This window comes from Mesoplodon bidens (genome assembly GCF_964165515.1).
Source record: "Mesoplodon bidens genome assembly, chromosome: 11".
NCBI lineage: Eukaryota > Metazoa > Chordata > Mammalia > Artiodactyla > Ziphiidae > Mesoplodon > Mesoplodon bidens.
This window is the reverse complement of record NC_138167.1, coordinates 4021420-4042851: the sequence shown is the minus strand read 5'-3', so window position 1 is coordinate 4042851 and position 21432 is coordinate 4021420. Positions and strand designations below refer to the sequence as shown.

The following is a 21432-nucleotide window of genomic DNA, read 5'->3' as shown; positions in this document are numbered from 1 at the left end:
GAGTGGGTTTGGGTTTTTTGTTTGTTTGTTTTTGATGGAGGGAGGAGAAGCAGAACACAAATTCACTTTCAGATAATGCTTGCTTCGAGATACCTAAGTGGCATCTAAGTGCATGTGCATATGAACATTTTCACTATACACTCTTCTTAACGTTAACATCTACATTCTCTAGGTCAGCCCCACGCCACAGACTTTTCTGCCATGATGGGAACGTTCTGTATTTCGTGCTGTCCAATACGGTAGCCACAAGCCACATACAGTTAGTGAGCACTTGAAATGTGGTTAGCAAAACCAAGGAACTGACTTTTAAATTGTATCTAATTTTAATTAATTTAAATATGATAGAGCTACTTTGGCTAGTGGCTACCATATTGGACACCACAGCTCTTGCAATTTTCTCTATTCAGGGAAAAATTATAACACCTGCCAGGTCAGAGACGCTTAGAGGTTATCAGTACATTATTAGTGGGACTAGAAATATAATCCATCTTTCCAAATTCTTAATCGCATTATTTAGCTGTTAAACTTTACTTCTAATATTACATAGGAAATTTTCTCGGGAAGCAACTTGCTCCAGGGTATATGGAAGACTTTAAGTGGCAAACTCCAACCTGGAAACTGAAATTTTATCTTTAGTTTTTAGAATGTTTTGGTGAGAAAGCATAAACAAACATCTGAAGAAAATATGAAATATATTCATGTTAGGTGTTTTTCCTATTGTCAATGACTTTTTCCTATCAGTTTGTCGTAGGCAGTCCCTTAAAGAGACCTGTCTCCTAATTCCCAGAATGTGTGCACATGTTACCTTACACAGCAAAGGGACTTAGCAGCTGTGACTAAATTAAGGATCTGGAGATGGGGAGATTATCCTGAATTATCCGATGGCCCCAGTGTACTCACAAGGGTGCTTATAAGTCAAAGTGAGAAGTAGGAGAACGAGAGAGTTATGTGATGGCTCTGAAGGGAGAAGTGGACCACCCGTCAGACAGCAGGCGGCCTCTAGAAGCTAGAAAAGGCAGGAAAGGGGGTTCTTCTCCCCTTGAACTTCCACAGAGGAACAGAGCTCTGCCAGCAGCTTAATTTTAGCTGAGTGAGGAAAATTTTGAACCTATGACCTGCAGAACGGTAAAGTAAAAAATTTGTGTTGATTTAAGCCACTAAATTTGTGATAAATTTTTACAGCAGCAATTGGAAACTAATACACAGCTTTATCTCTAAAAACCCCTACATTTAAAATCTAATTTCCGGAAACCAGATGAATTTGCCAACTGCAAAAAAAAAACACCAATTAAAACCTGGCTAATTGAGAATACAGTGGTGGGAGGAATATGACTCAATCAGTACTTAGTTCTCATTTCTTAGTAAGTACTCAGCACCAGTACTCAGCACCATGCTATTTAAGGTGAGAGCAACGCCCACCCTTAATGAATGGGGTCTGAATAATGGAAAGTTTAGTTTCAAACAGTACATATATTAAACAACCAAGACATAAAAATACCTATCAATAAGTAAAACAAAGCAGGTTAAAGGAAGCTATATTTTACAATAATCTATTGTATATTATGAACTCAAAAATATCCTAACTTCTTTTACACAAGAAATAAATATTCCACATTCAAGTCGTCACAAATTCCAAAAGTTTTATTGTGAAACTGGTTTCTCCTAACTGAATTCATTCTGAAGAAACCACAGGGCCCTAAACACATGACAAAAGCGTTCTCAACTCAAAGACTGAGTCACGTGCAACAGCAGAAAATGAGAATCATGCCAACTTCCCCGTTTAATCGTGTGGAGAAAATGTGGTCTAATGGACAGATTTACGCTCTGAATAGACAAGCCTGGGTGCAAATTCTAGCCCCTCGCTTATGAGCTATAAGAATTCCAACAAACGGTTTAACATCTCGGAGCCTCAGTTTTGTCGCTGTGAAACGCAGGTGACAGGAGCCACTCAGAGGGAGGCCCAGCATGAAGGGGGACAAACAGTCCGTGCTGGGGGGGCGGTCAGTGCCCCTATCTGCCCTTCTGCCTTCCCCACCCCAGCCTGCTCTCTTCCACGGACCTTAACAAGAAACGAACGCTGGCAAAAGGTTAAGGAGACTAAAGGCAAAGGTGAGAGAAGCACGGTAAGCAAGCAAGCAAGCATATCCAGTACGAAGTGACGTATGGGGGACTGCTCTTACCCACATCATTCCGTTTGGATTTGGCTTTCTTCTCTTTCTTTTCAACTGGAGATTTCCCTTTCACTTCTTTCTTTTTAATTTCTTTAACTTTACTTTTTCTCACAGTGAAACTTTCATCATCTTCACTCTCACTAAAATCAGAATCGTCCTCAGAATCCTCACCTGAAACAGAAGATCACATACCTCATCTCTAAAAGGTTCTAAAAAGTGAGGCTTCTGGGACTTCCCTGGCGGTCCAGTGGTTAGGACTCCACGCTTCCACTGCAGGGAGTTCAATCCTAAGATCTAAGATCCCAAACGGCGCTCAGCGTGGCAAAAAAAAAAAAAAAATGGTGAGGCTTCTAGTGCCTCAACTTCATTTTCTGCACCAGATTTTCCAGGGGCAAAACAATGCATAGTGCCTGGGTCTGGATCCTGGCCCCTCCACTGACACGTCGTGTGACCTGAGACAGGTCCCTAACTTCAACGTGCCTCAGTTTCCTATGTATAAAATAGGGAGAACCCTAAAACCTGCATCACAGGGTTGTTGTGCAGATTAAGTGAGTTAATATAGGGAAAGAATAACATCTGGCATATAGCGAACAGAAGAGCATTGCTTGCTATTGCTATTATCATTAATTTCCCATCAGTAATCTTTACTTCTGATTTTACCAGTTTAACTCAGCAACTTTTGAGAAGAACGGCTGGGTATAACATTAGCTGCTCTTCCAAAACGATAACCTTGATGGTAGTAATAACCGTATGCCTTTCCTTAATCACACCAACTTCAACATGCCGGAACAGAAACCCACTGGGAATGGAGAAGAGACTGACCGTACCATAACCATCTTAACTGACAATCCTGTGTATGATTTCACCTGGGACACACCTCTGATTTCCCACAAACTCCTTTCTATTCTGCATGGGATGATACAAGCCAGTGATGGAATGTGTTAAGTAGCTACAGCTTCTGGAAAAAAGCATAGAGAATACTCGAGAGTTAAGCAATGATTCTTCTATTTTTGGGGGGAAGAGAGGATCAGAAAATCATGTCCTGTAAATACTAAACTCTGAAAATTAAGTGTAAATAAGGATTAGCCCTATATTCATAAAAAACCTTTTTACACTTTTTTATACATTATTACAAATGCAGTACATGCTTACTGTAGAAGATGCCGACCATACCAAAAAAGTATTAAGGAAGAAGAAAGCCCACTCCCTCATCTCCTCACTCAGAGATAAACACTGTCATACCCACCATATATAATATCTACCTATCTATATGGAATAATATATTTTATGTAAAAATATATATATATATGAAAATTTTCAAACATACACAACAGTAGATAATAATAAACTACCACCCAGATTCAACAATCATCAACATTTTGCAACATTTGTTTCATCTACCTATCTTCTCTTCCCTTTCCTTCTCAGAGTATATAAAAATAAACCCAAGACGCTGCATTATTACATTTCCACATACTTCAGAATGCATCTCTAAAAAACACGGACTTATAAAAAACACGTCATTATCATATCTAACGATATCAACAATCGTTTCTTGGAATCATCTTCTATCCAGCCCATATTAATCACTTTTAATATAGAGCAATATCCCATCCCTTTTCCTCCCATGCCTTTGACATGTTGAAGCAACCAGGTCAGTTGTCCTATGGAATGTCCTACATTCTGGATTGGTCTGTTTTCTTCCTCATGGTATCATTTAACTTACTCTTGCATTTCCTGTGAGCTGGAATTTTCTCAAGGCTCAATTAGAATCAAGCTCACATTATTATTATTATTACTTTTTTGGGCAAGAATACACATCATAGGTGATGCTCTGTTCTCCATATTATGTCAGTCATATCAGAAAGCACAGAATGTATGGCTGCCCCACTCCTGGCTGGTTCAGCTGACGCCAGCCTGAATTCTCCATTGTAAAGATCCTCGTCAGCCTTCTATTGATGATCTTTGCCTAAATCAACAATGTCATTACAATCTTCAAATTGTGACGTCCTTATTCTATCACTCTTCCCACACAAATAAAATTTTAAAAACAGATAATCAACCCATGTATTCACATAATAGTTACCATGTTATACAGAATTCACCATATAAGGTCAGCAGATCACATGAAGGCCGCTATAAATAGTACCTTGCAAAATCAAATAATTATTTCTGGATTCCCAAGAGGATCTAGGTTCAGGGAGGGCAAGCAGTGGAGAAGTTTCTCCAAAATTTCAGACTATAGAATCTAGGAGGATACAGCTTCCTATAACCCCAACAGTTATGGTATCTCACGTGTTCTTTTCTTGGCTTGAGAGGAGAAGCAGGCTATAATATAAACTGTAGGAGCAGGCTATAATGCTATTTAAATAAACTGGAGGTGGGGAAATGGAGTTCCCAGAATCCCAAGTCACTAGCATCTCATACTGGGAAATCTGGAAGGCCCAGACACTCAGGTTATAGATTTGGGGTATCTTTAGATGTCCTTAAGAAAAGCCTTGATTCTCTCCATTTTCACTTTTCTTTTCCCACTGAAGGTCACAGAAGTTCCTTTCTCTTCTCATCTAGGGTGAGCCAGTGCAGGAGGAAAACTCTGAAATGTCACTTAAAGAAGGGACCCTGTCCCAGATAACTCAGGTTGTCTGAAATGAATCCAGCAGCGCATTCAAGTATAATAAACAACCAGCTCTGGGGGGATGGGAGAGTGAGTCATTCTCGGCTCAGGGCAGATGGAAATAAACTGGTAGTACTGCTCCTTGAAGGACACTGAGTGTATCAGGGAACATGTCTGTCCTTCCATTTAAGGTAAAGCAGGCTTGAGACCCTTCACGATCTGGCACCAGGCAGCCTCTCCAACCTCCATCACATTCTGCAAACCTCAATGAACTCTGTGTGTGTGTGTGTGTGTGTGTGTGTGTGTGTGTGTGTGTGTGTGTGTGTGTGTGTGTGTGTGTGTGTGTGTGTGTGTGTGTGTGTGTGTGTGTGTGTGTGTGTGTGTGTGTGTGTGTGTGTGTGTGTGTGTGTGTGTGTGTGTGTGTGTGTGTGTTTCTACGTCTTTTTCTTTTGTTTCTTCCAGTTTTATTGAGATATAACTGACATGCAGCACTGTGTAAGTTTAAGGTGTATAAGATAACGATGTGACTTACGTTCATCATGAAGTGACCATCACAAGAAGTTTGGTGAACCGCCATCATCTCGCAGACACAAGATTAAAGAAATGGAAAAAAATGTTTTTCTCGGGATGAGAACTCTTAGGATTTACTCTCTTAACTTTCATATGAAACACAGAGCTGTGCTCATCATCTTCATCCTGTTGTACGTTATATCCCTAGTGCTTATTTATCTTATAGCTGCACGTGTGTACTTACTGACTGCCTCCGTCCCATTCCCCCTCCCCCAACGCCTGCCTCTGGTAACCACAACCCTGATCTCTTTTTCCATGAGTTTGTCTGTGAAGTGTAATTGACCTACAACAGTGTGTTCGCTCCTGGTACACAACACAGTGATTCGCTATTTCTATACATTTCACGATGATCACCGCAATAAGCTAGTTACCATCTGCCACTACACGTAGATATTACATAATTATTGAGTATATTCCCCACACTGTACCTTCCATGACTCATTTAATTTGCAACTGGAAGTCTGTCCCTCTTAATCTCCCTCAACTATTTCTTTCCTCTCCCCACCCTCCCCCGCTCCGGCAACCACCTGTTTGTCCTCTGTATCTGCAACTGTTTCTGTTCTGTTGTTTGATCATCTGTTTTGTTTTTTTAGACTCCACATATAGGTGGAATCATACAGTTTTTGTCTTTCTCTGTCTGACTTCTTTCACTCGGCACAATACCCTCCAGGCCCACCCATGTTGCTGCACAGGCATGTTCTCTATGGCTGAGTAACGGTCACCGTGTGTGTGTGGACACGTCCTCTTTTTCATCTACTGACGGGCACCTAGGTTGCTTTTCACATCTTGGCTCCTGTGAATAATGCTGCAGTGCACATGCGGGTGCAGGTATCTTTTCTAATTAGCGCTTCTGTTTTCTTTGGATAAATACTCAGGAGTGGGACTGCTGGATCCTGAGGTGGTCCTAGTTTTAGCTTTTTGAGGAACCTCCAGCGCCACTGAGCTCTTGTATGTGCACTTGCCTGTTCTCCTGTCTATGCCCTTTTATCAGTCAGAAGTGCTATTTCACCCCCAAATGCTACTCATTTTTCAAGGCACGGCTTAAAGGTCACCTCCAGATAAAGCTTTTCCCCCAAATGTCATAGCTGAATTGAACTGTCCTGTGTATTCCTCAAGTTTGCAGACACCAAACGTTGAGCAGTGCTTTGCACACGTTCGTGGTCTCCAAGAACTTTCTACTGACTCTCCATAGGGTTAATTTTGAGTTAGGACATAACCTACCAGTTGCAAAGTCTGGTTCGGAGTCATCGGCACCGTCGCCGTCACTGTTTTCCAAAAGAACCTTCCTCTGCTGGACCACGGCTTGGGAAGCCGCTTTTCTTCTCTGCTGAGAACCCTGGGAATCATCCTCCTCCGTGATCTTATCCAGATCTTCAGGATAAAAAAAAAAATCAACGAAACTTTTTGTGCCAGGTAACATTTAAAGAACGGTGGAGTAGACTTCTATTACACCTGCTTTTTTTATTTGCCCAGCTTTGTCCTTCCTGTGTTTCTAGTAACAGACCACACAGCCCAATCTGGGTCAATCATAATACATCAGTCTCCTGGCAACAGTCTGAGTTAAGCAAAAGTCCAAGGCCCACACTGGAAGAGTCTTTCCCCAAGAATTTTCAAAATGGAGCTGGGAAGATAGAGCCCCTTTCTTCAGTGTTCAACTGATGTCAACTAGAAGCTATGGGTAGTCGTGACCCTCCACCAGGGAAGAAACTGGGTCTGCAGTTAAAGAGAGGAAAACTGAAACAGAAAGAAACAAAGGAGAAGGGGTGAAGAGAACCTTCACAAATGTGAAGACCTTGGTTCTAGTTACAGTTTCAGGAATTTAAATAAGAGTTAGAAAATGTCGATGGAAAAAATATTATTAATATCAAAAACTTACCTAAATAATCACTGGCTACACTGCAGTTGGAGATATGAGGAGGCTTACTCATTGCTTCTGTTTCACTATTGCCATGTTTGTCAATGTCTAAATATAAGGAAGAAAGCACCCTAATCAACCAATGTCTAGAAATAGGAAGATAAGTGCTAAAATCTAATACCATTTAGATACAGATAAATGATCCAGACCAGGGGTCCCCAACCCCTGGGCTATGGACTGGTGCCGGTCTGCAGCCTGTTAGGAACTGGGCCACACAGCAGGAGGGGAGCGGCGAGTGAGCGAAGCTGCATCTGTATTTACAGCCGCTCCCTATCCCTGCCCACCGCTCGCATTACCGCCTGAACCATTCTCCCCCTCCCCACCGTGGAAAAACTGTTTTCCACAAAACCGGTCCCTGGCACCAAAAAGGTCGGGGACCGCTGATCTAGGCTCAAACTAGCACAGTGACTTTACTTGGCGAGGCTAACATATGGTTAGGAAGTTTTGGCTCTGAAATCACACAAACTTTAATCAGACTTAAGTTCAAATTCAGGCTCTTAAATCGGCAATATACCAGGGGAAAGTTGCTTATCCTCTACAAGACTTAATTTCCTCATCTATAATGTGGAGATAAAAACAGTCTGGGGGGCTTCCCTGGTGGTGCAGTAGTTGAGAATCCGCCTGCCAATGCAGGGGACACGGGTTTGAGCCCTGGTCCGGGAAGATCCCACATGCCACGGAGCAACGAAGCCCGTGTGCCACGACTACTGAGCCTGCGCTCTAGAGTCCACGAGCCACAACTACTGAGCCCGTGTGCCACAACTGCTGAAGCCTGTATGCCTAAAGCCCGTGCTCCACAACGAGAGAAGCCACCGCAGTGAGAAGCCCGTGCACCGCGAGGAAGAGCAGCCCCGGCTCGCCGAAACTAGAGAAAGCCCATGCACAGCAACGAAGACCCGACGCAGCCAAAAAAACCCAAAAACCAAAAAAAAAAAAAAAACAGTGTGGGGATTAAATGAGGCTATTGTGGGGAATTAAATATTGACTGAATGTGGAAATTGCTTATTGTGGTGCCCAGCACAAAGGAAACAGTGGACAAACATTAACCATCATTTCTGTGTAGGCAGATCCACGCTTTTACTAATGTAAAGCCTCTTCAATCATTATCACAACTTTAAAATGATCTAGAGTATTTTAAGAGAACTTTAAGTCATGATGATTGGTATTATTACTCTTGGAGAAGTGGTACTTCCAAGGAAACCTTGCTATACGATGCCACGATCTTTTACAGGAAAGAGATTTTCATTTTCTCAGTTTTAGATACACGACAATTCTCTTTTTCAGTTTCTTTGACGCCTGATTACTAAAAGGGCCCCCTAATCAACACTATCTCACTTATTTTCAAACAGGAGGCACTACTGACTTAAACATCTATACCCCTAAATAAGCAAATGGGCTAAAAATATCCTCCAAGATAAAAGAAGTTAGGCCAAAGCAGTTTGATCCAAAAAGCAACTGAGCAATTTTAATGTCTTTTCCGGGAATAATGATTTCTGCTTCTCCAGAATATCAATATTGCCATCTGCTGACCAATTGCCAGAAAAATCCACAGATAAAGCCAGCAGTCATAAATCTATCAAGTCTACTGAGCTTGCTAACCAAATTAGTACCTTTAGCCTCTGTAAAAAATAAAAATTACCACCATTAGATTATGTTTAACTAATCTGAATTTGGAGAGGAAGAAGGTGGATTGTTCGGATGTATAGGTCAATTTATTTGATCATGAAATTAAATTTTCACTGCATATAAAGATGAACTTTGGACATGCAGGGTCATAGTCCACGTCCTCCAGTTGAATCTGAGTGTTAGGCAGAGAGGTATTTATGTGTGGATGAGATTTATGCAAGAGAATAAACAACTGAATCCAACAGCACCCTCTGCAAATTGTTCCTTTTTTAGTCCAAAGTTTTAAAACTATATTCTTCCCTCTGCAAAGGCTCATCCAACGAAATGATTACAAAAGCAATAAGAAGGCTTTAAAGATAATTATCAAAAATAAAGTTACTTTTATCTTGAGACTCCTCCACATCAATGGTGACGGCTGGAAGTTCCTTCACTGATAAAGCCAGTGCGACTTCTAGGTCTCTCTGGTAGAGCTTATCATCTAAAGGCATTCTAAAATAGACACACAAATAATAATGAGTTTGTAAACTATCAATCTCAACTAAAATCTGAGATTTTCCTCAGTGACTAAGAGTCTCTTTCCAACCTCAGAAAGATGTTCTTCAAAAATAATCATGATCATAATTGCTCCTTAATGTTAAGCCTCCCGAAATGTTAAGTGTCATGTTGGACCCAGCAGAACAGATTTGAAATCGGAGCATCACGTGACAATGTCCATTTCATTGTGATGTCTCTTCCTCACCACCAGCTCCGTTCAGGTGGGAAGCACCTGCCCAGCTGAGAACGGACGTGGCTCAAACATCACTTCCACTTAGAAATGTTCCTTGACCTCACCCACACCTCTTTAGACAGCTGTTATAGCTCCTTTATTAAATTGAAATTACTTTTTTTTTTTTACATCTGTTCCACCCAATCTGGATTTTGACAAATATTTCAGCAAGCACTTACTCTGTGCGGCATTGCACTAGACAGGATATTAAAAGTGCCCTCAAAAAGTCTGCAGTTAATGAGGAGGCAGGAAAACAAGTCCCATAATAATTACCCTATATAAAAAGATTACCACGTCTCCTGTTCAAGGTGGTCAAGAGTGCTATAGTGCTTAAGAGGAAGAGAAAGCAAAGAAAGGTTTGGAAAGGTCTGAAGGTAAGAAAAGGCTATGTAAAGGAGGTAATACTGAGATGCACCTTGAAGGATTTATTTTTTAAAATAACAAGTTTATTGAGATGTAAGTCACACAGTATAAAATCCACCCTTTTGAAGCATACGATTCAGCAGCTTTCAGTATATTCAGACAGCTGTGAAAGTATCACCACTATGTCATTTCAGAACCCTTTCATCAGCCCAAAAAGAAACCTCATATCCACTAGCAGTCAGTCCCCGCTTCCCCCTCCCTAACATCTGGCAACCACTAATCTACTTTCTGTTTCTGTGGACTTGTCTATTCCAGACATTTCGTATTACTGGAACCATATAATATGTGGCCTTTTGTGCCAGGCTTCTTTGGCTCCCTACAATGTTTTCAAGGTTCATCCATATTGCACAATGTATCAGTACTTCATTTCTCTTTTTTTTTAACATCTTTATTGGAGTATCATTGCTTTACAATGGTGTGTTAGTTTCTGCTTTATAACAAAGTGAATCAGCTATACATATACATATGTCCCCTTATCTCCTCACTCTTGCGTCTCCCACCCCTCTAGGTGGTCACAAAGCACCGAGCTGACCTCCCTGTGCTATGCGGCTGCTTCCCACTAGCTAGCTGTTTTACGTTTGGTAGTGTATATATGTCCATGCCACTCTCTCACTTCGTCCCAGCTTCCCCTTCCCCCTCCCTGTACTTCATTTGTTTATTGCTGAATAATATTCCACTGTATGGATATATCACATTTCACTTATCCGGTCATTGGTTGATAAACATTTGGATGACTTCCATTTTTTGGCTATTATGAATAATGCTCCTATAAATATTCATGTACAGGTTTTTGTGTGGGCATAGATTTTTATTTCTCTTGCGTATATACCTAGGCTGGGTCATATTATAACTGTTTATTTCAAGGAACTGCTACTCTGTTGTCCAATGTGGCTGCACCATTTTGTATTTGCAGCAGCAATGTGTGAGTGTTTCCATTTCTCCACATCCTCCTCAACACTTGCTATTGTCTGTCCTTATGCTTACAGCCATCCCTCTGGGCGTGACATGTTATCTTATTGTGGTTTTGATTTGTATTTCCCTGATGGCTAGGGATGTTGAGCATCTTTTCATGTGCTATCAGCCATTTGTATATATTCTTTAAAGAAGTGTCTATTCAAGTCCTTTGCCCATTTCTAACTTGGGTCATTATTCTTTTTATTGTTGGACTGTAAGAGTTCACTATATATTCAGATACAAGTCCCTAATGGGTTCTATGATTTGCAAATATTTTCTCCCATCCATTGGTTGTTTTGTTAACTACATTTTAAAGGTAGTACAAGAAGCTCAAAAACAAAAAAGAAAAAAGTAAGGAGAAGGACACGGGCTAAGTCTCTCTATGTTAATTAACTTTCCTCACATTTATTGTAGCAGTAAAGCATCACACGTCCTACGTTCCATTTGTCAGTATCCCTCCTCCCCATAGTGCAAGTTTGGGGCCTCTTGGGGCTTCCTTCCCTCATTTTACCCTCTCTCTTGGTACTGACTAATGGAACTCCAGGGTGAGTCTAGAAACCACAGGTCCTGCTCACTGCTGGACAAAACTCAGTAACATAAAGAGAAAATATTTTTTATCTCTAGAAGAATACATGGTTTAACTTTTTTCTTCCAGTTTTACTGAGATATAATTGACATCCAGCACTGTATAAGTTTAAGGTGTACATTACAGTGAGTCACAGTGACCTGACTTACATGCATCATGCAATGATGACCACAAGAAGTCTAGGGAACATCCATCATCTCATATGTTACAGATACGTGGTTTTAAATCTCATAAAACTGTCCTTACAAATGTAATTTTTAACAAAGTAGTCCTGTAAAACCTGAGGACTGCAGAGACAGGTACTAGGTCTTGTAAATGCAAGTCATACCTTCTAAACTTGGTAATTATGATTGTCTTAATACTTAAATGGATATTTTCTCATACATTTGTGAACTTAAAGAAGTTCGGAAAGTCAGAAGGGGATTAATGGTACATCCCTGTTCTCCTACATGCACTAAATAAAATAAGACCCATGATGGCTGCTCAAATTCCAATTCAGACCAGGAATTTGAATTTATCTCTCTTTTAAATTAACACACCTAATGTCATATTTACTGTATGTCTTACCTCTCACCTTTTTTTAGGGGTTTTCTCTTGTAGTGGGATGTCTTTTTCCTGGAGATTCTTCAGTTTAGGTTCTGGTTTTTCTAGTTTTAACTCCCTTTGTGTAGTTCTGGATTTTTTATTTAACGGTGCGGTTGCAGGAACAAAATCATCTATTCATGTGTGAATTAAAAATAAAAGAACATATTAAATTGCTTTTCCTTAGGAAGAAATAAATAAAATTACTTTCTTGGTAGCTGAGATTCATTACCATGTGTGTTCAAGTTTTAAAGATAAGCAAATTGGGGCTTCCCTGGTGGCACAGTGGTTGAGAATCCACCTGTCAATGCAGGGGACTCGGGTTCGAGCCCTGGTCCGGGAAGATCCCACATGCCGCGGAGCAACTAAGCCTTGCACCACGACTACTGAGCCTGCGCTCTAGAGCCCGCATGCCACAACTACTGAAGCCCGCATGCCTAGAGCCCGTGCTCTGCAACAAGAGAAGCCACCGCAATGAGAAGCCTGCGCACAGCAACGAAGAGTAGTCCCAGCTCGCCGCAACTAGAGAAAGCCCGGTAGCAACGAAGACCCAACACAGCCAAAAATAAATAAATAAATTAAAAAAAGGAAAAAAAGCAAAGACAAGCAAATTGTTTGCTTTCCACAGCTTAAAAAATACTGTTGGTATACTGTTTGTCTTTATTCTCCCTCAAGCTTTTCAACTTTGTTTTAGTAGCCTTGATTTTTTAAAATATCAATCTATCAAAAACTAATCCCCCCAAAACCTGCAAAGGCAACTAAGCTAGTATGTGTAAGTGGCAAAGAAAAGAACAATTAATTAAAAATCTGCAAAACCATTAGAAAAATTATTAAAATTCCCTTTATAATTTTATCATATTGACAAGTGGAAGAAAATGATTTTTGGCAAAGGGATGCTCTTTTCCAGCCCATTCTGTTCTCCCAGTCTTCTGCCCTACCAGTCCTCAGAAGTGAGGTAGTTCTTCTGTTGACACTCAAGCTAAGACTGCTGCTCTAGCATTCTAACTCATACATGACACATGTATGGATACCTTCATGTGCGTGTAGTCTGAATCACGCACTTTCGCATTTATTAATACCTGTCATCTCTTTTATGCTTCCCCAGGTAGGAATATAATACTTTGTGACTCGCCCCCCACCCCCATGCCACAGTCTCCAGAATACAACCAGCAATTTATAACAATTTAGTGACAGATTGATGACAATAATTAAAAAGCTAGAAGTTATACCCTATGCTCTTTTCTCCCAAGTATTAGACACATGTAAGACTGGGCTCAAGGTGAAAAACAGATTCCTTCAAACAGAGGAATTACTAAATATCTGACCTGCAGAAAACTCCAATGGTCTAAGAAAGAAACACAAAACTTATCTTCAAGTATAATGTAATCTAACAATGTTTCTCAAACTTTTTGACCAAAGTTCTCTTAATAGCAGAGACAAGCAAATATATATATATATATATATATATATATATATGTATTTTATATATATATATATATATAAAACACAATAGGGTAAAGCTCATGCCTGAGCTTTCTTCAATGTCTTGTTTTATTGTACAATTAATGGGGATTTCACATTATATTCTGTAACACATTTGTGTCTCAGAAAGACAGTGTGTTCTTCTTAGAGGAAGGGATAAAACGGTACAAATCCCACAGTGAAAAACATGGACCTCACAGAGTTTAGATCTAAGAAGCCATTTTACCTTGCCCTATTTGGTTATGATCTATGCCAATAATTCTTGTCAGTATAATTATCAACATAAGTATCCTAAGTGCTTAGAATATTATTTTTCCAGGCCTACCTCATACGCAATTGGTACTAACCATATTTTAGCCATACACACACACACACACACACATATCCTATAAATTGTGAGGAAATAAATTTCCAAATGTTTAAAGAAGACATAAGAAGCTCTACTTACCATCACTATCAGAGTCCTCAAACTGGGAGTAATTGACTGGCTTCTTGTGCCTGTAATGAAAACAGAAATTTTCATTTACACAAATGTCAATTTCTCACCTCCATTCTTTAAGGTCATGAATAGTCTTGAGTAAATAAAAATATGTTTGGATTCCCTTAAGAATATATAAATTAAGGCCCTGAACCAAGATGGCAGAGCGGAAGGACGTGCTTTCACTCCCTCTTGCGACAACACCAGAATCACAACTAACTGCTGAACCATCATCGACAGGAAGACACTGGAACTCAGCAAAAAGATACCCCACATCCAAAGACAAAGGAGAAGCCACAATGAGATGGTAGGAGGGGCACAATCACCATAAAATCAAATCCCATAACTGCTGGGTGGGTGACTCACAAACTGGAGAACAATTATATCACAGAAGTCCACCCACTGGAGTGAAGGTTCTGAGCCCCACGTCAGGCTTCCCAACCTGGGGGTCTGCCAATGGGAGGAGGAATTCCCAGAGAATCAGACTTTGAAGGTTAGCGGGATTTGATTGCAGGACTTCAACAGGACTGGGGGAAACAGAGACTCCATTCTTAGAGGGCACACACAAAGTAGTGTGCGCATCAGGACCCAGGGGAAGGAGCAGTGACCCCAGGGGAGACTGAACCAGACCTACCTGCTAGTGTTGGAGGGTCTCCTGCAGAGGCAGGAGGTGGCTGTGTCTCACCCTGAGCACAAGGACACTGGCAGCAGAAGTTCTGGGAAGTACTCCTTGGCGTGGGCCCTCCCAGAGTCCGCCATTAGCCCCAACAAAGAGCCTAGGTAGGCTCCAGTGTTGGGTTGCCTCAGGCCAAACAACCAACAGGGAGGGAACCCAGCCCCACCCATCAGCAGACAAGAGGATTAAAGTTTTATTGAGCTCTGCCCACCAGAGCAACAGCCAGCTCTACCCACCACCAGTCCCTCCTATCAGGAAACTTGCACAAGCCTCTTAGATAGCCTCATCCACCAGACAGCAGACAGCAGAAGCAAGAAGAACTACAATCCTGCAGCCTGTGGAACAAAAACCACATTCACAGAAAGACAGACAAGATGAAAAGGCAGAGGGCTATGTACCAGATGAAGGAACAAGATAAAACCCCAGAAAACCAACTAAATGAAATGGAGATAGGCAATCTTCCAGAAAAAGAATTCAGAATAATGATAGTGAAGATGATCCAGGACCTCAGAAAAAGAATGGAGGCAGAGATGGAGAAGATGCAAGAAACGTTTAACAAAGACCTAGAAGAATTAAGGAACAAACATCTAGAAGAATTAAAGAACAAACAAACAGAGATGAACAATACAATAACTGAAATGAAAACTACACTAGAAGGAATCAATAGCAGAATAACTGAGGCAGAAGAATGGATAAGTGACCTGGAAGACAGAATGGTGGAATTTACTGCCACAGAACAGAATAAAGAAAAAAGAATGAAAAGAAATGAAGACAGCCTCAGAGACCTCTGGGACAACATTATATGCAACAACATTCGCATTATAGGGGTCCCAGAAGGAGAAGAGAGAGAGAAAGGACCTGAGAAAATATTTGAAGAGATTATAGTTGAAAACTTCCCTAAAATGGGAAAGGAAATAGCCACCCAAGTCCATGAAGCACAGAGAGTCCCATGCAGGATAAACCCAAGGAGAAACACGCTGAGACATATAGTTATCAAATTGGCAAAAATTAAAGAAAAATTATTGAAAGCAGCAAGGAAAAAATGACAAATAACATACAAGGGAACTCCCACAAGGTTAACAGCTGATTCCTCAGCAGAAACTCTACTAGCCAGAAGGGAGTGGCATGATATACTTAAAGTGATGAAAGGGAAAAACCTACAACCAAGATTACTCTACCCGGCAAGGATCTCATTCAGATTCGATGGAGAAATCAAAAGCTTTCCAGACAAGCAAAAGCTAAGAGAATTCAGCACCATCAAACCAGCTCTACAACAAGCTGGAGTAGCAATACTCATATCAGATAAAATAGACTTTAAAATAAGGAATGTTACAAGAGATGAGGAAGGACACTACATAATGATCAAGGGATCAATCCAAGAAGATTTAACAATAATAAATATATATGCACCCAACATAGGAGCACCTCAATACATAAGGCAACTGCTAACAGCTATAAAAGAGGAAATCAACAGTAACACAATAATAGTGGGGGACTTTAACCTCACTTACACCAATGGACAGATCATCCAAAATGAAAATAAATAAGGACACAGAAGCTTTAAATGACACAACAGATCAGATAGACTTAATTGTTCTTTATAGGACATTCCATCCAAAAACAGCAGATTACACTTTCTTCTCAAGTGCGCATGGAACATTCTCCAGGATAAATCACATCTTGGGTCACAAATGAAGCCTCAGTCAATTTAAGAAAACTGAAATCATATCAAGCATCTTTTCTGACCATAACGCTGAGATTAGAAATGAATTACAGGGAAAAAAACGTAAAAAACACAAACACATGGAGGCTAAACAATATGTTACTAAATAACCAAGAGACCACTGAAGAAATCAAAGAGGAAAACAAAAAATACCTAGAGACAAATGACAATGAAAACACGACGATCCAAAATCTATGGGATGCAGCAAAAGCAGTTCTAAGAGGGAAGTTTACAGCTAGACAAGCCTACTTCAAGAAACAAGAAAAATCTCAAATAAACAATCTAACCTTACACCTAAAGGAACTAGAGAAAGAAGAACAAACAAAACCCAAAGTTATGAGAAGGAAAGAAATCATAAATTTCAGAGCAGAAATAAATGAAATAGAAACAAAGAAAACTATAGCAAAGATCAATAAAACTAAAAGCTGGTTCTTTGAGAAGATAAACAAAATTGATAAACCATTAGCCAGACTCATCAAGAAAAAGAGGGAGAGGACTCAAATCAATAAAATTAGAAATGAAAAAGGAGAAGTTACAACAGACACCGCAGAAATACAAAGCGCCCTAAGAGACTGCTACAAGCAACTCTATGCCAATAAAATGGACAACCTGGAAGAAATGGACAAATTCTTAGAAAGGTATAACCTTCCAAGACTGAACCAGCAAGAAATAGAAAACATGAAGAGAGCAATCACCAGTAATGAAATTGAAACTGTAATTTAAAATCTTCCAACAAACAGAAGTCCAGGACCAGATGGCTTCACAGGTGAATTCTATCAAACATTTAGAGAAGACCTAACACCCCTCTTTCTCAAACTCTTCCAAAAAATTCCAGAGGAAGGAACACTTCCAAACTCATTCTATGAGGCCACCATCAGCCTGATACCAAAACCAGACAAAGATATTACAAAAAAAGAAAATGACAGACCAATATCACTGATGAATATAGATGCAAAAATCCTTGACAAAATACTAGCAAACAGAATCCAACACATTAAAAGGATCATACACCATGATCAAGTGGGATTTATCCCAGGGATGCAAGGATTCTTCAATATACACAAATCAATCAATGTGATACACCATATTATCAAATTGAAGAATAAAAACCATATGATCATCGCAATAGATGCAGAAAAAGCTTTTGACAAAATTCAACACCCATTTATGATAAAAACTCTCCTGAAAATGGGCATAGAGGGAACCTACCTCACATAATAAAAGGCCATATATGATAAACCCACAGCAAACATCATTCTCAATGGTGAAAAACTGAAAGCATTTCCTCTAACATCAGGAACAAGACAAGGATGTCCACTCTCACCACTATTATTCAACATAGTTTTGGAAGTCCTAGCCACGGCAATCAGAGAAGAAAAAGAAATAAAAGGAATACAAATTGGAAAAGAAGTAAAACTGTCACTGTTTGCAGATGACAAGATACTATACATATTGGAAAAGAAGTAAAACCATCACTGTTTGCAGATGACATGATATTATACATAGAGAATTTTAAAGATGCCACCAGAAAACTACTAGAGCTAATCAATGAATTTGGTAAAGTTGCAGGATACAAATTTAATGCACAGAAATCTCTTGCATTCCTATACACTAATGATGAAAAATCTGAAAGAGAAATTAAGGAAACACTCCCATTTACCATTGCAACAAAAAGAATAAAATACCTAGGAATAAACCTACCTAGGGAGACAAAAGACCTGTATGCAGAAAACTATAAGACACTGATGAAAGAAATTAAAGATGATACCAGCAGATGGAGAGATATACCATGTTCTTGGATTGGAAGAAACAATATTGTGAAAATGACTATACTAGCCAAAGCAATCTACAGATTCAATGCAATCCCTATAAAATTACCAATGGCATTTTTTACGGAACTAGAACAAAATATCTTAAAATTTGTATGGAGACACAAAAGACCCTGAATAGCTAAAGCAGTCTTGAGGGAAAAAAACAGAGCTGGAGGAATCAGACTCCCTGACTTCAGACTATACTACAAAACTACAGTAATAAAGACAATATGGAACTGGCACAAAAACAGAAACACAAATCAATGGAACAAGATAGAAAGCCCAGAGATAAACCCATGCACCTATGATCAACTAATCTATGACAATGCATATACAATGGAGAAAAGACAGTCTCTTCAATAAGTGGGGCTGGGAAAACTGGACAGCTACATGTAAAAGAATCAAATTGGAACACTCCCTAACACCATACACAAAAATAAACTCAAAATGGATTAGAGACCTAAATGTAAGACCAGACACTATAAAACTCTTAGACATAAATCACAGCAAGATCTTTTTTGATCCACCTCCTTGAGTAATGGAAATAAAAACAAAAATAAACAAATGGGACCTAATGAAACTTCAAAGCTTTTGCACAGCAAAGGAAACCATAAACAAGACGAAAAGACAACCCTCAGAATGGGAGAAAATATTTGCAAACGAATCAACGGACAAAGGATTAATCTCCAAAACATATATACAGCTCATGCAGCTCAATAATAAAAAGCAAACAACCCAATCCAGAAATGGGCAGAAGACCTAAATAGACATTTCTCCAAAGAAGACATACAGATGGCCAAGAGGCACATGAAAAGCTGCTCAATATCACTAATTATTAGAGAAATACAAATCAAAACTACAATGAGGTATCACCTCACACCAGTAAGAATGAGCATCATCAGAAAATCTATAAACAACAAATGCTGGAGAGGCTGTGGAGAAAAGGGAACCCTCCTGCACTGTTGGTGGGAATGTAAATTAATACAGCCATTATGGAGAACAGTATGTAGGTTCCTCAAAAAACTAAAAATAGAATTACCATATGATCCAGCAATCCCAATACTGGGCATATACCCAGAGTAAACCATAATTCAAAAAGACACATGCACCCCAGTGTTCACTGCAACACTATTTACAATAGCCAGGTCATGGAAGCAACCTAAATGCCCATCGACAGACAAATGGATAAAGAAGTTGTGGTATATATATACAATGGAATATTACTCAGCCATAAAAAGGAATGAAATTGGGTCATTTGTTGAGACGTGGATGGATCTAGAGACTGTCATATAGAGTGAAGTAAGTCAGAAAGAGAAAAACAAATATCGTATATCAATGCATATATGTGGGACCTAGAAAAATGGTACAGATGAACCGGTTTGCAGGGCAGAAATTGAGACACAGACGTAGAGAACAAACATATGGACACCAAGGTGGGGAAAGTGGCGGGGGGTTGGGGGTGGGATGAATTGGGAGATTGGGATTCACATGTATACATTGATGTGTATAAAATGCATAACTAATAAGACCCTGTTGTATAAAAAAATAAATAAAATAAAATTCAAAAATTAAAAAAAGATGTAGGGAAATGAGTAGTAAAAAAAAGAATATATAAATTAAAAACATGATTTACATTTTACAGTAAGGATTTAGCATTAGCTGAAAAAGGTATAACTATACTGGATATACCTGATAAGGAAGAAAGTTAATTTAGATAACACATAAAGTAAGAATAATCAATATAATTAACACTCAAAGTTTATACAGTGTTTAATTGCTGTTGGGCATTTAGAAGTTCCTATTGTATGTATTCTTTTGTTTTATACATGCATTCTGTCTTCCCTATTAGATTATAAACTTCTTGACACTGAAAGCCATTTTCTTTTATCTCCCACAATATTAATGTTCATTATGCAATGGACATTTAAAACATGGTGAGTGTCTTTGTACTTGACACCTGAAAACGAACTACTTTAGAGGGCAATATACACTATATTACACTACTTTAGAGGGCAGTAGAAGAAAGTGATATTCAAAGTGAATAAAATAATTTCCTTCCTCCTTCCCCTGCACTAAATGAAACTCTAGTTTTCATTTTTATCTTCTGCCAAGTACCCAAGTGTGAATAACCCAGTTTGTCAGTCAGTTGTTCTTTCAAGTGAAAATGGTGTTCTATGAAAAAGAGGCTCACAACTCAAACAACCTCACAAGGTGTTTTTCTTAAGACAACCATCATAGATGTGAGTGCTTTATGCGTCCTTCTCATCATCGCCTCACACAGGATATTAAAGCCAAGCATATTCTTGTTAAAAATAGAGTTGCCAGGGCTTCCCTGGTGGCGCAGTGGTTGGGAGTCTGCCTGCTAGTGCAGGGGACGCGGGTTCGAGCCCTGGTCTGGGAGGATCCCGCATGCCGCGGAGCGACTAGGCCCGTGAGCCACGACTACTGAGCCTGCGCGTCTGGAGCCTGTGCTCCACAACAAGAGGCCGCAATAGTGAGGCCCGCGCACCGCGATGAAGAGTGGCCCCCGCTTGCCACAACTAGAGAAAGCCCTCGCACAGAAACGAAGACGCAACACAGCAAAAAAAAAAAAAAAAAAAGTCTTTATAAAAAAAAAAAAAATAGAGTTGCCATATGATCCAGCAATCCCACTCCTGGGCATATACCTGGAGAAAACTCTAATTCGAAAAGATACATGCACCCCAATGTCCATAGCAGCACTATTTACAATAGCCAAGGCATGGAAGCAACCTAAATGTCCACTGACAGATGAATGTATGAAGAAGTGTGGTATACATATACAATGGAATATTACTCAGCCATCAACAAGAATGAAATAATGACATTTGCAGCAACATGGCTGGACCTAGAGATTATGATACTAAGTGAAGTAAGTCAGAAAAAGAAAGACAAAAACCATATGATATCACTTATATGTGGAATCTAAAATATGATACAAATGAACTTATTTACAAAACAGAAACAGACTCAGACACAGAAAACAAACATGGTTACCAAAGGGGAAAGGGGATGGGGAGGGATAAATTAGGAGTTT

At 39.6% G+C, this 21432-nt stretch overlaps 1 protein-coding gene across 1 annotated transcript in view; it reads right to left on the bottom strand.

The window, feature by feature from the left end:
- LOC308624772 (RAD51-associated protein 1-like) overlaps positions 1-21432 on the bottom strand; it is a gene marked incomplete at its 3' end in the record, with an annotated part of 39770 nt that overhangs the window by 17036 nt on the left and 1302 nt on the right. The window contains 6 exon segments of the mRNA XM_081248402.1: positions 2181-2342; positions 6577-6726; positions 7232-7318; positions 9276-9385; positions 12200-12341; positions 14138-14187. Coding sequence (XP_081104528.1) covers positions 2181-2342; positions 6577-6726; positions 7232-7318; positions 9276-9385; positions 12200-12341; positions 14138-14187 — 701 coding nt within the window.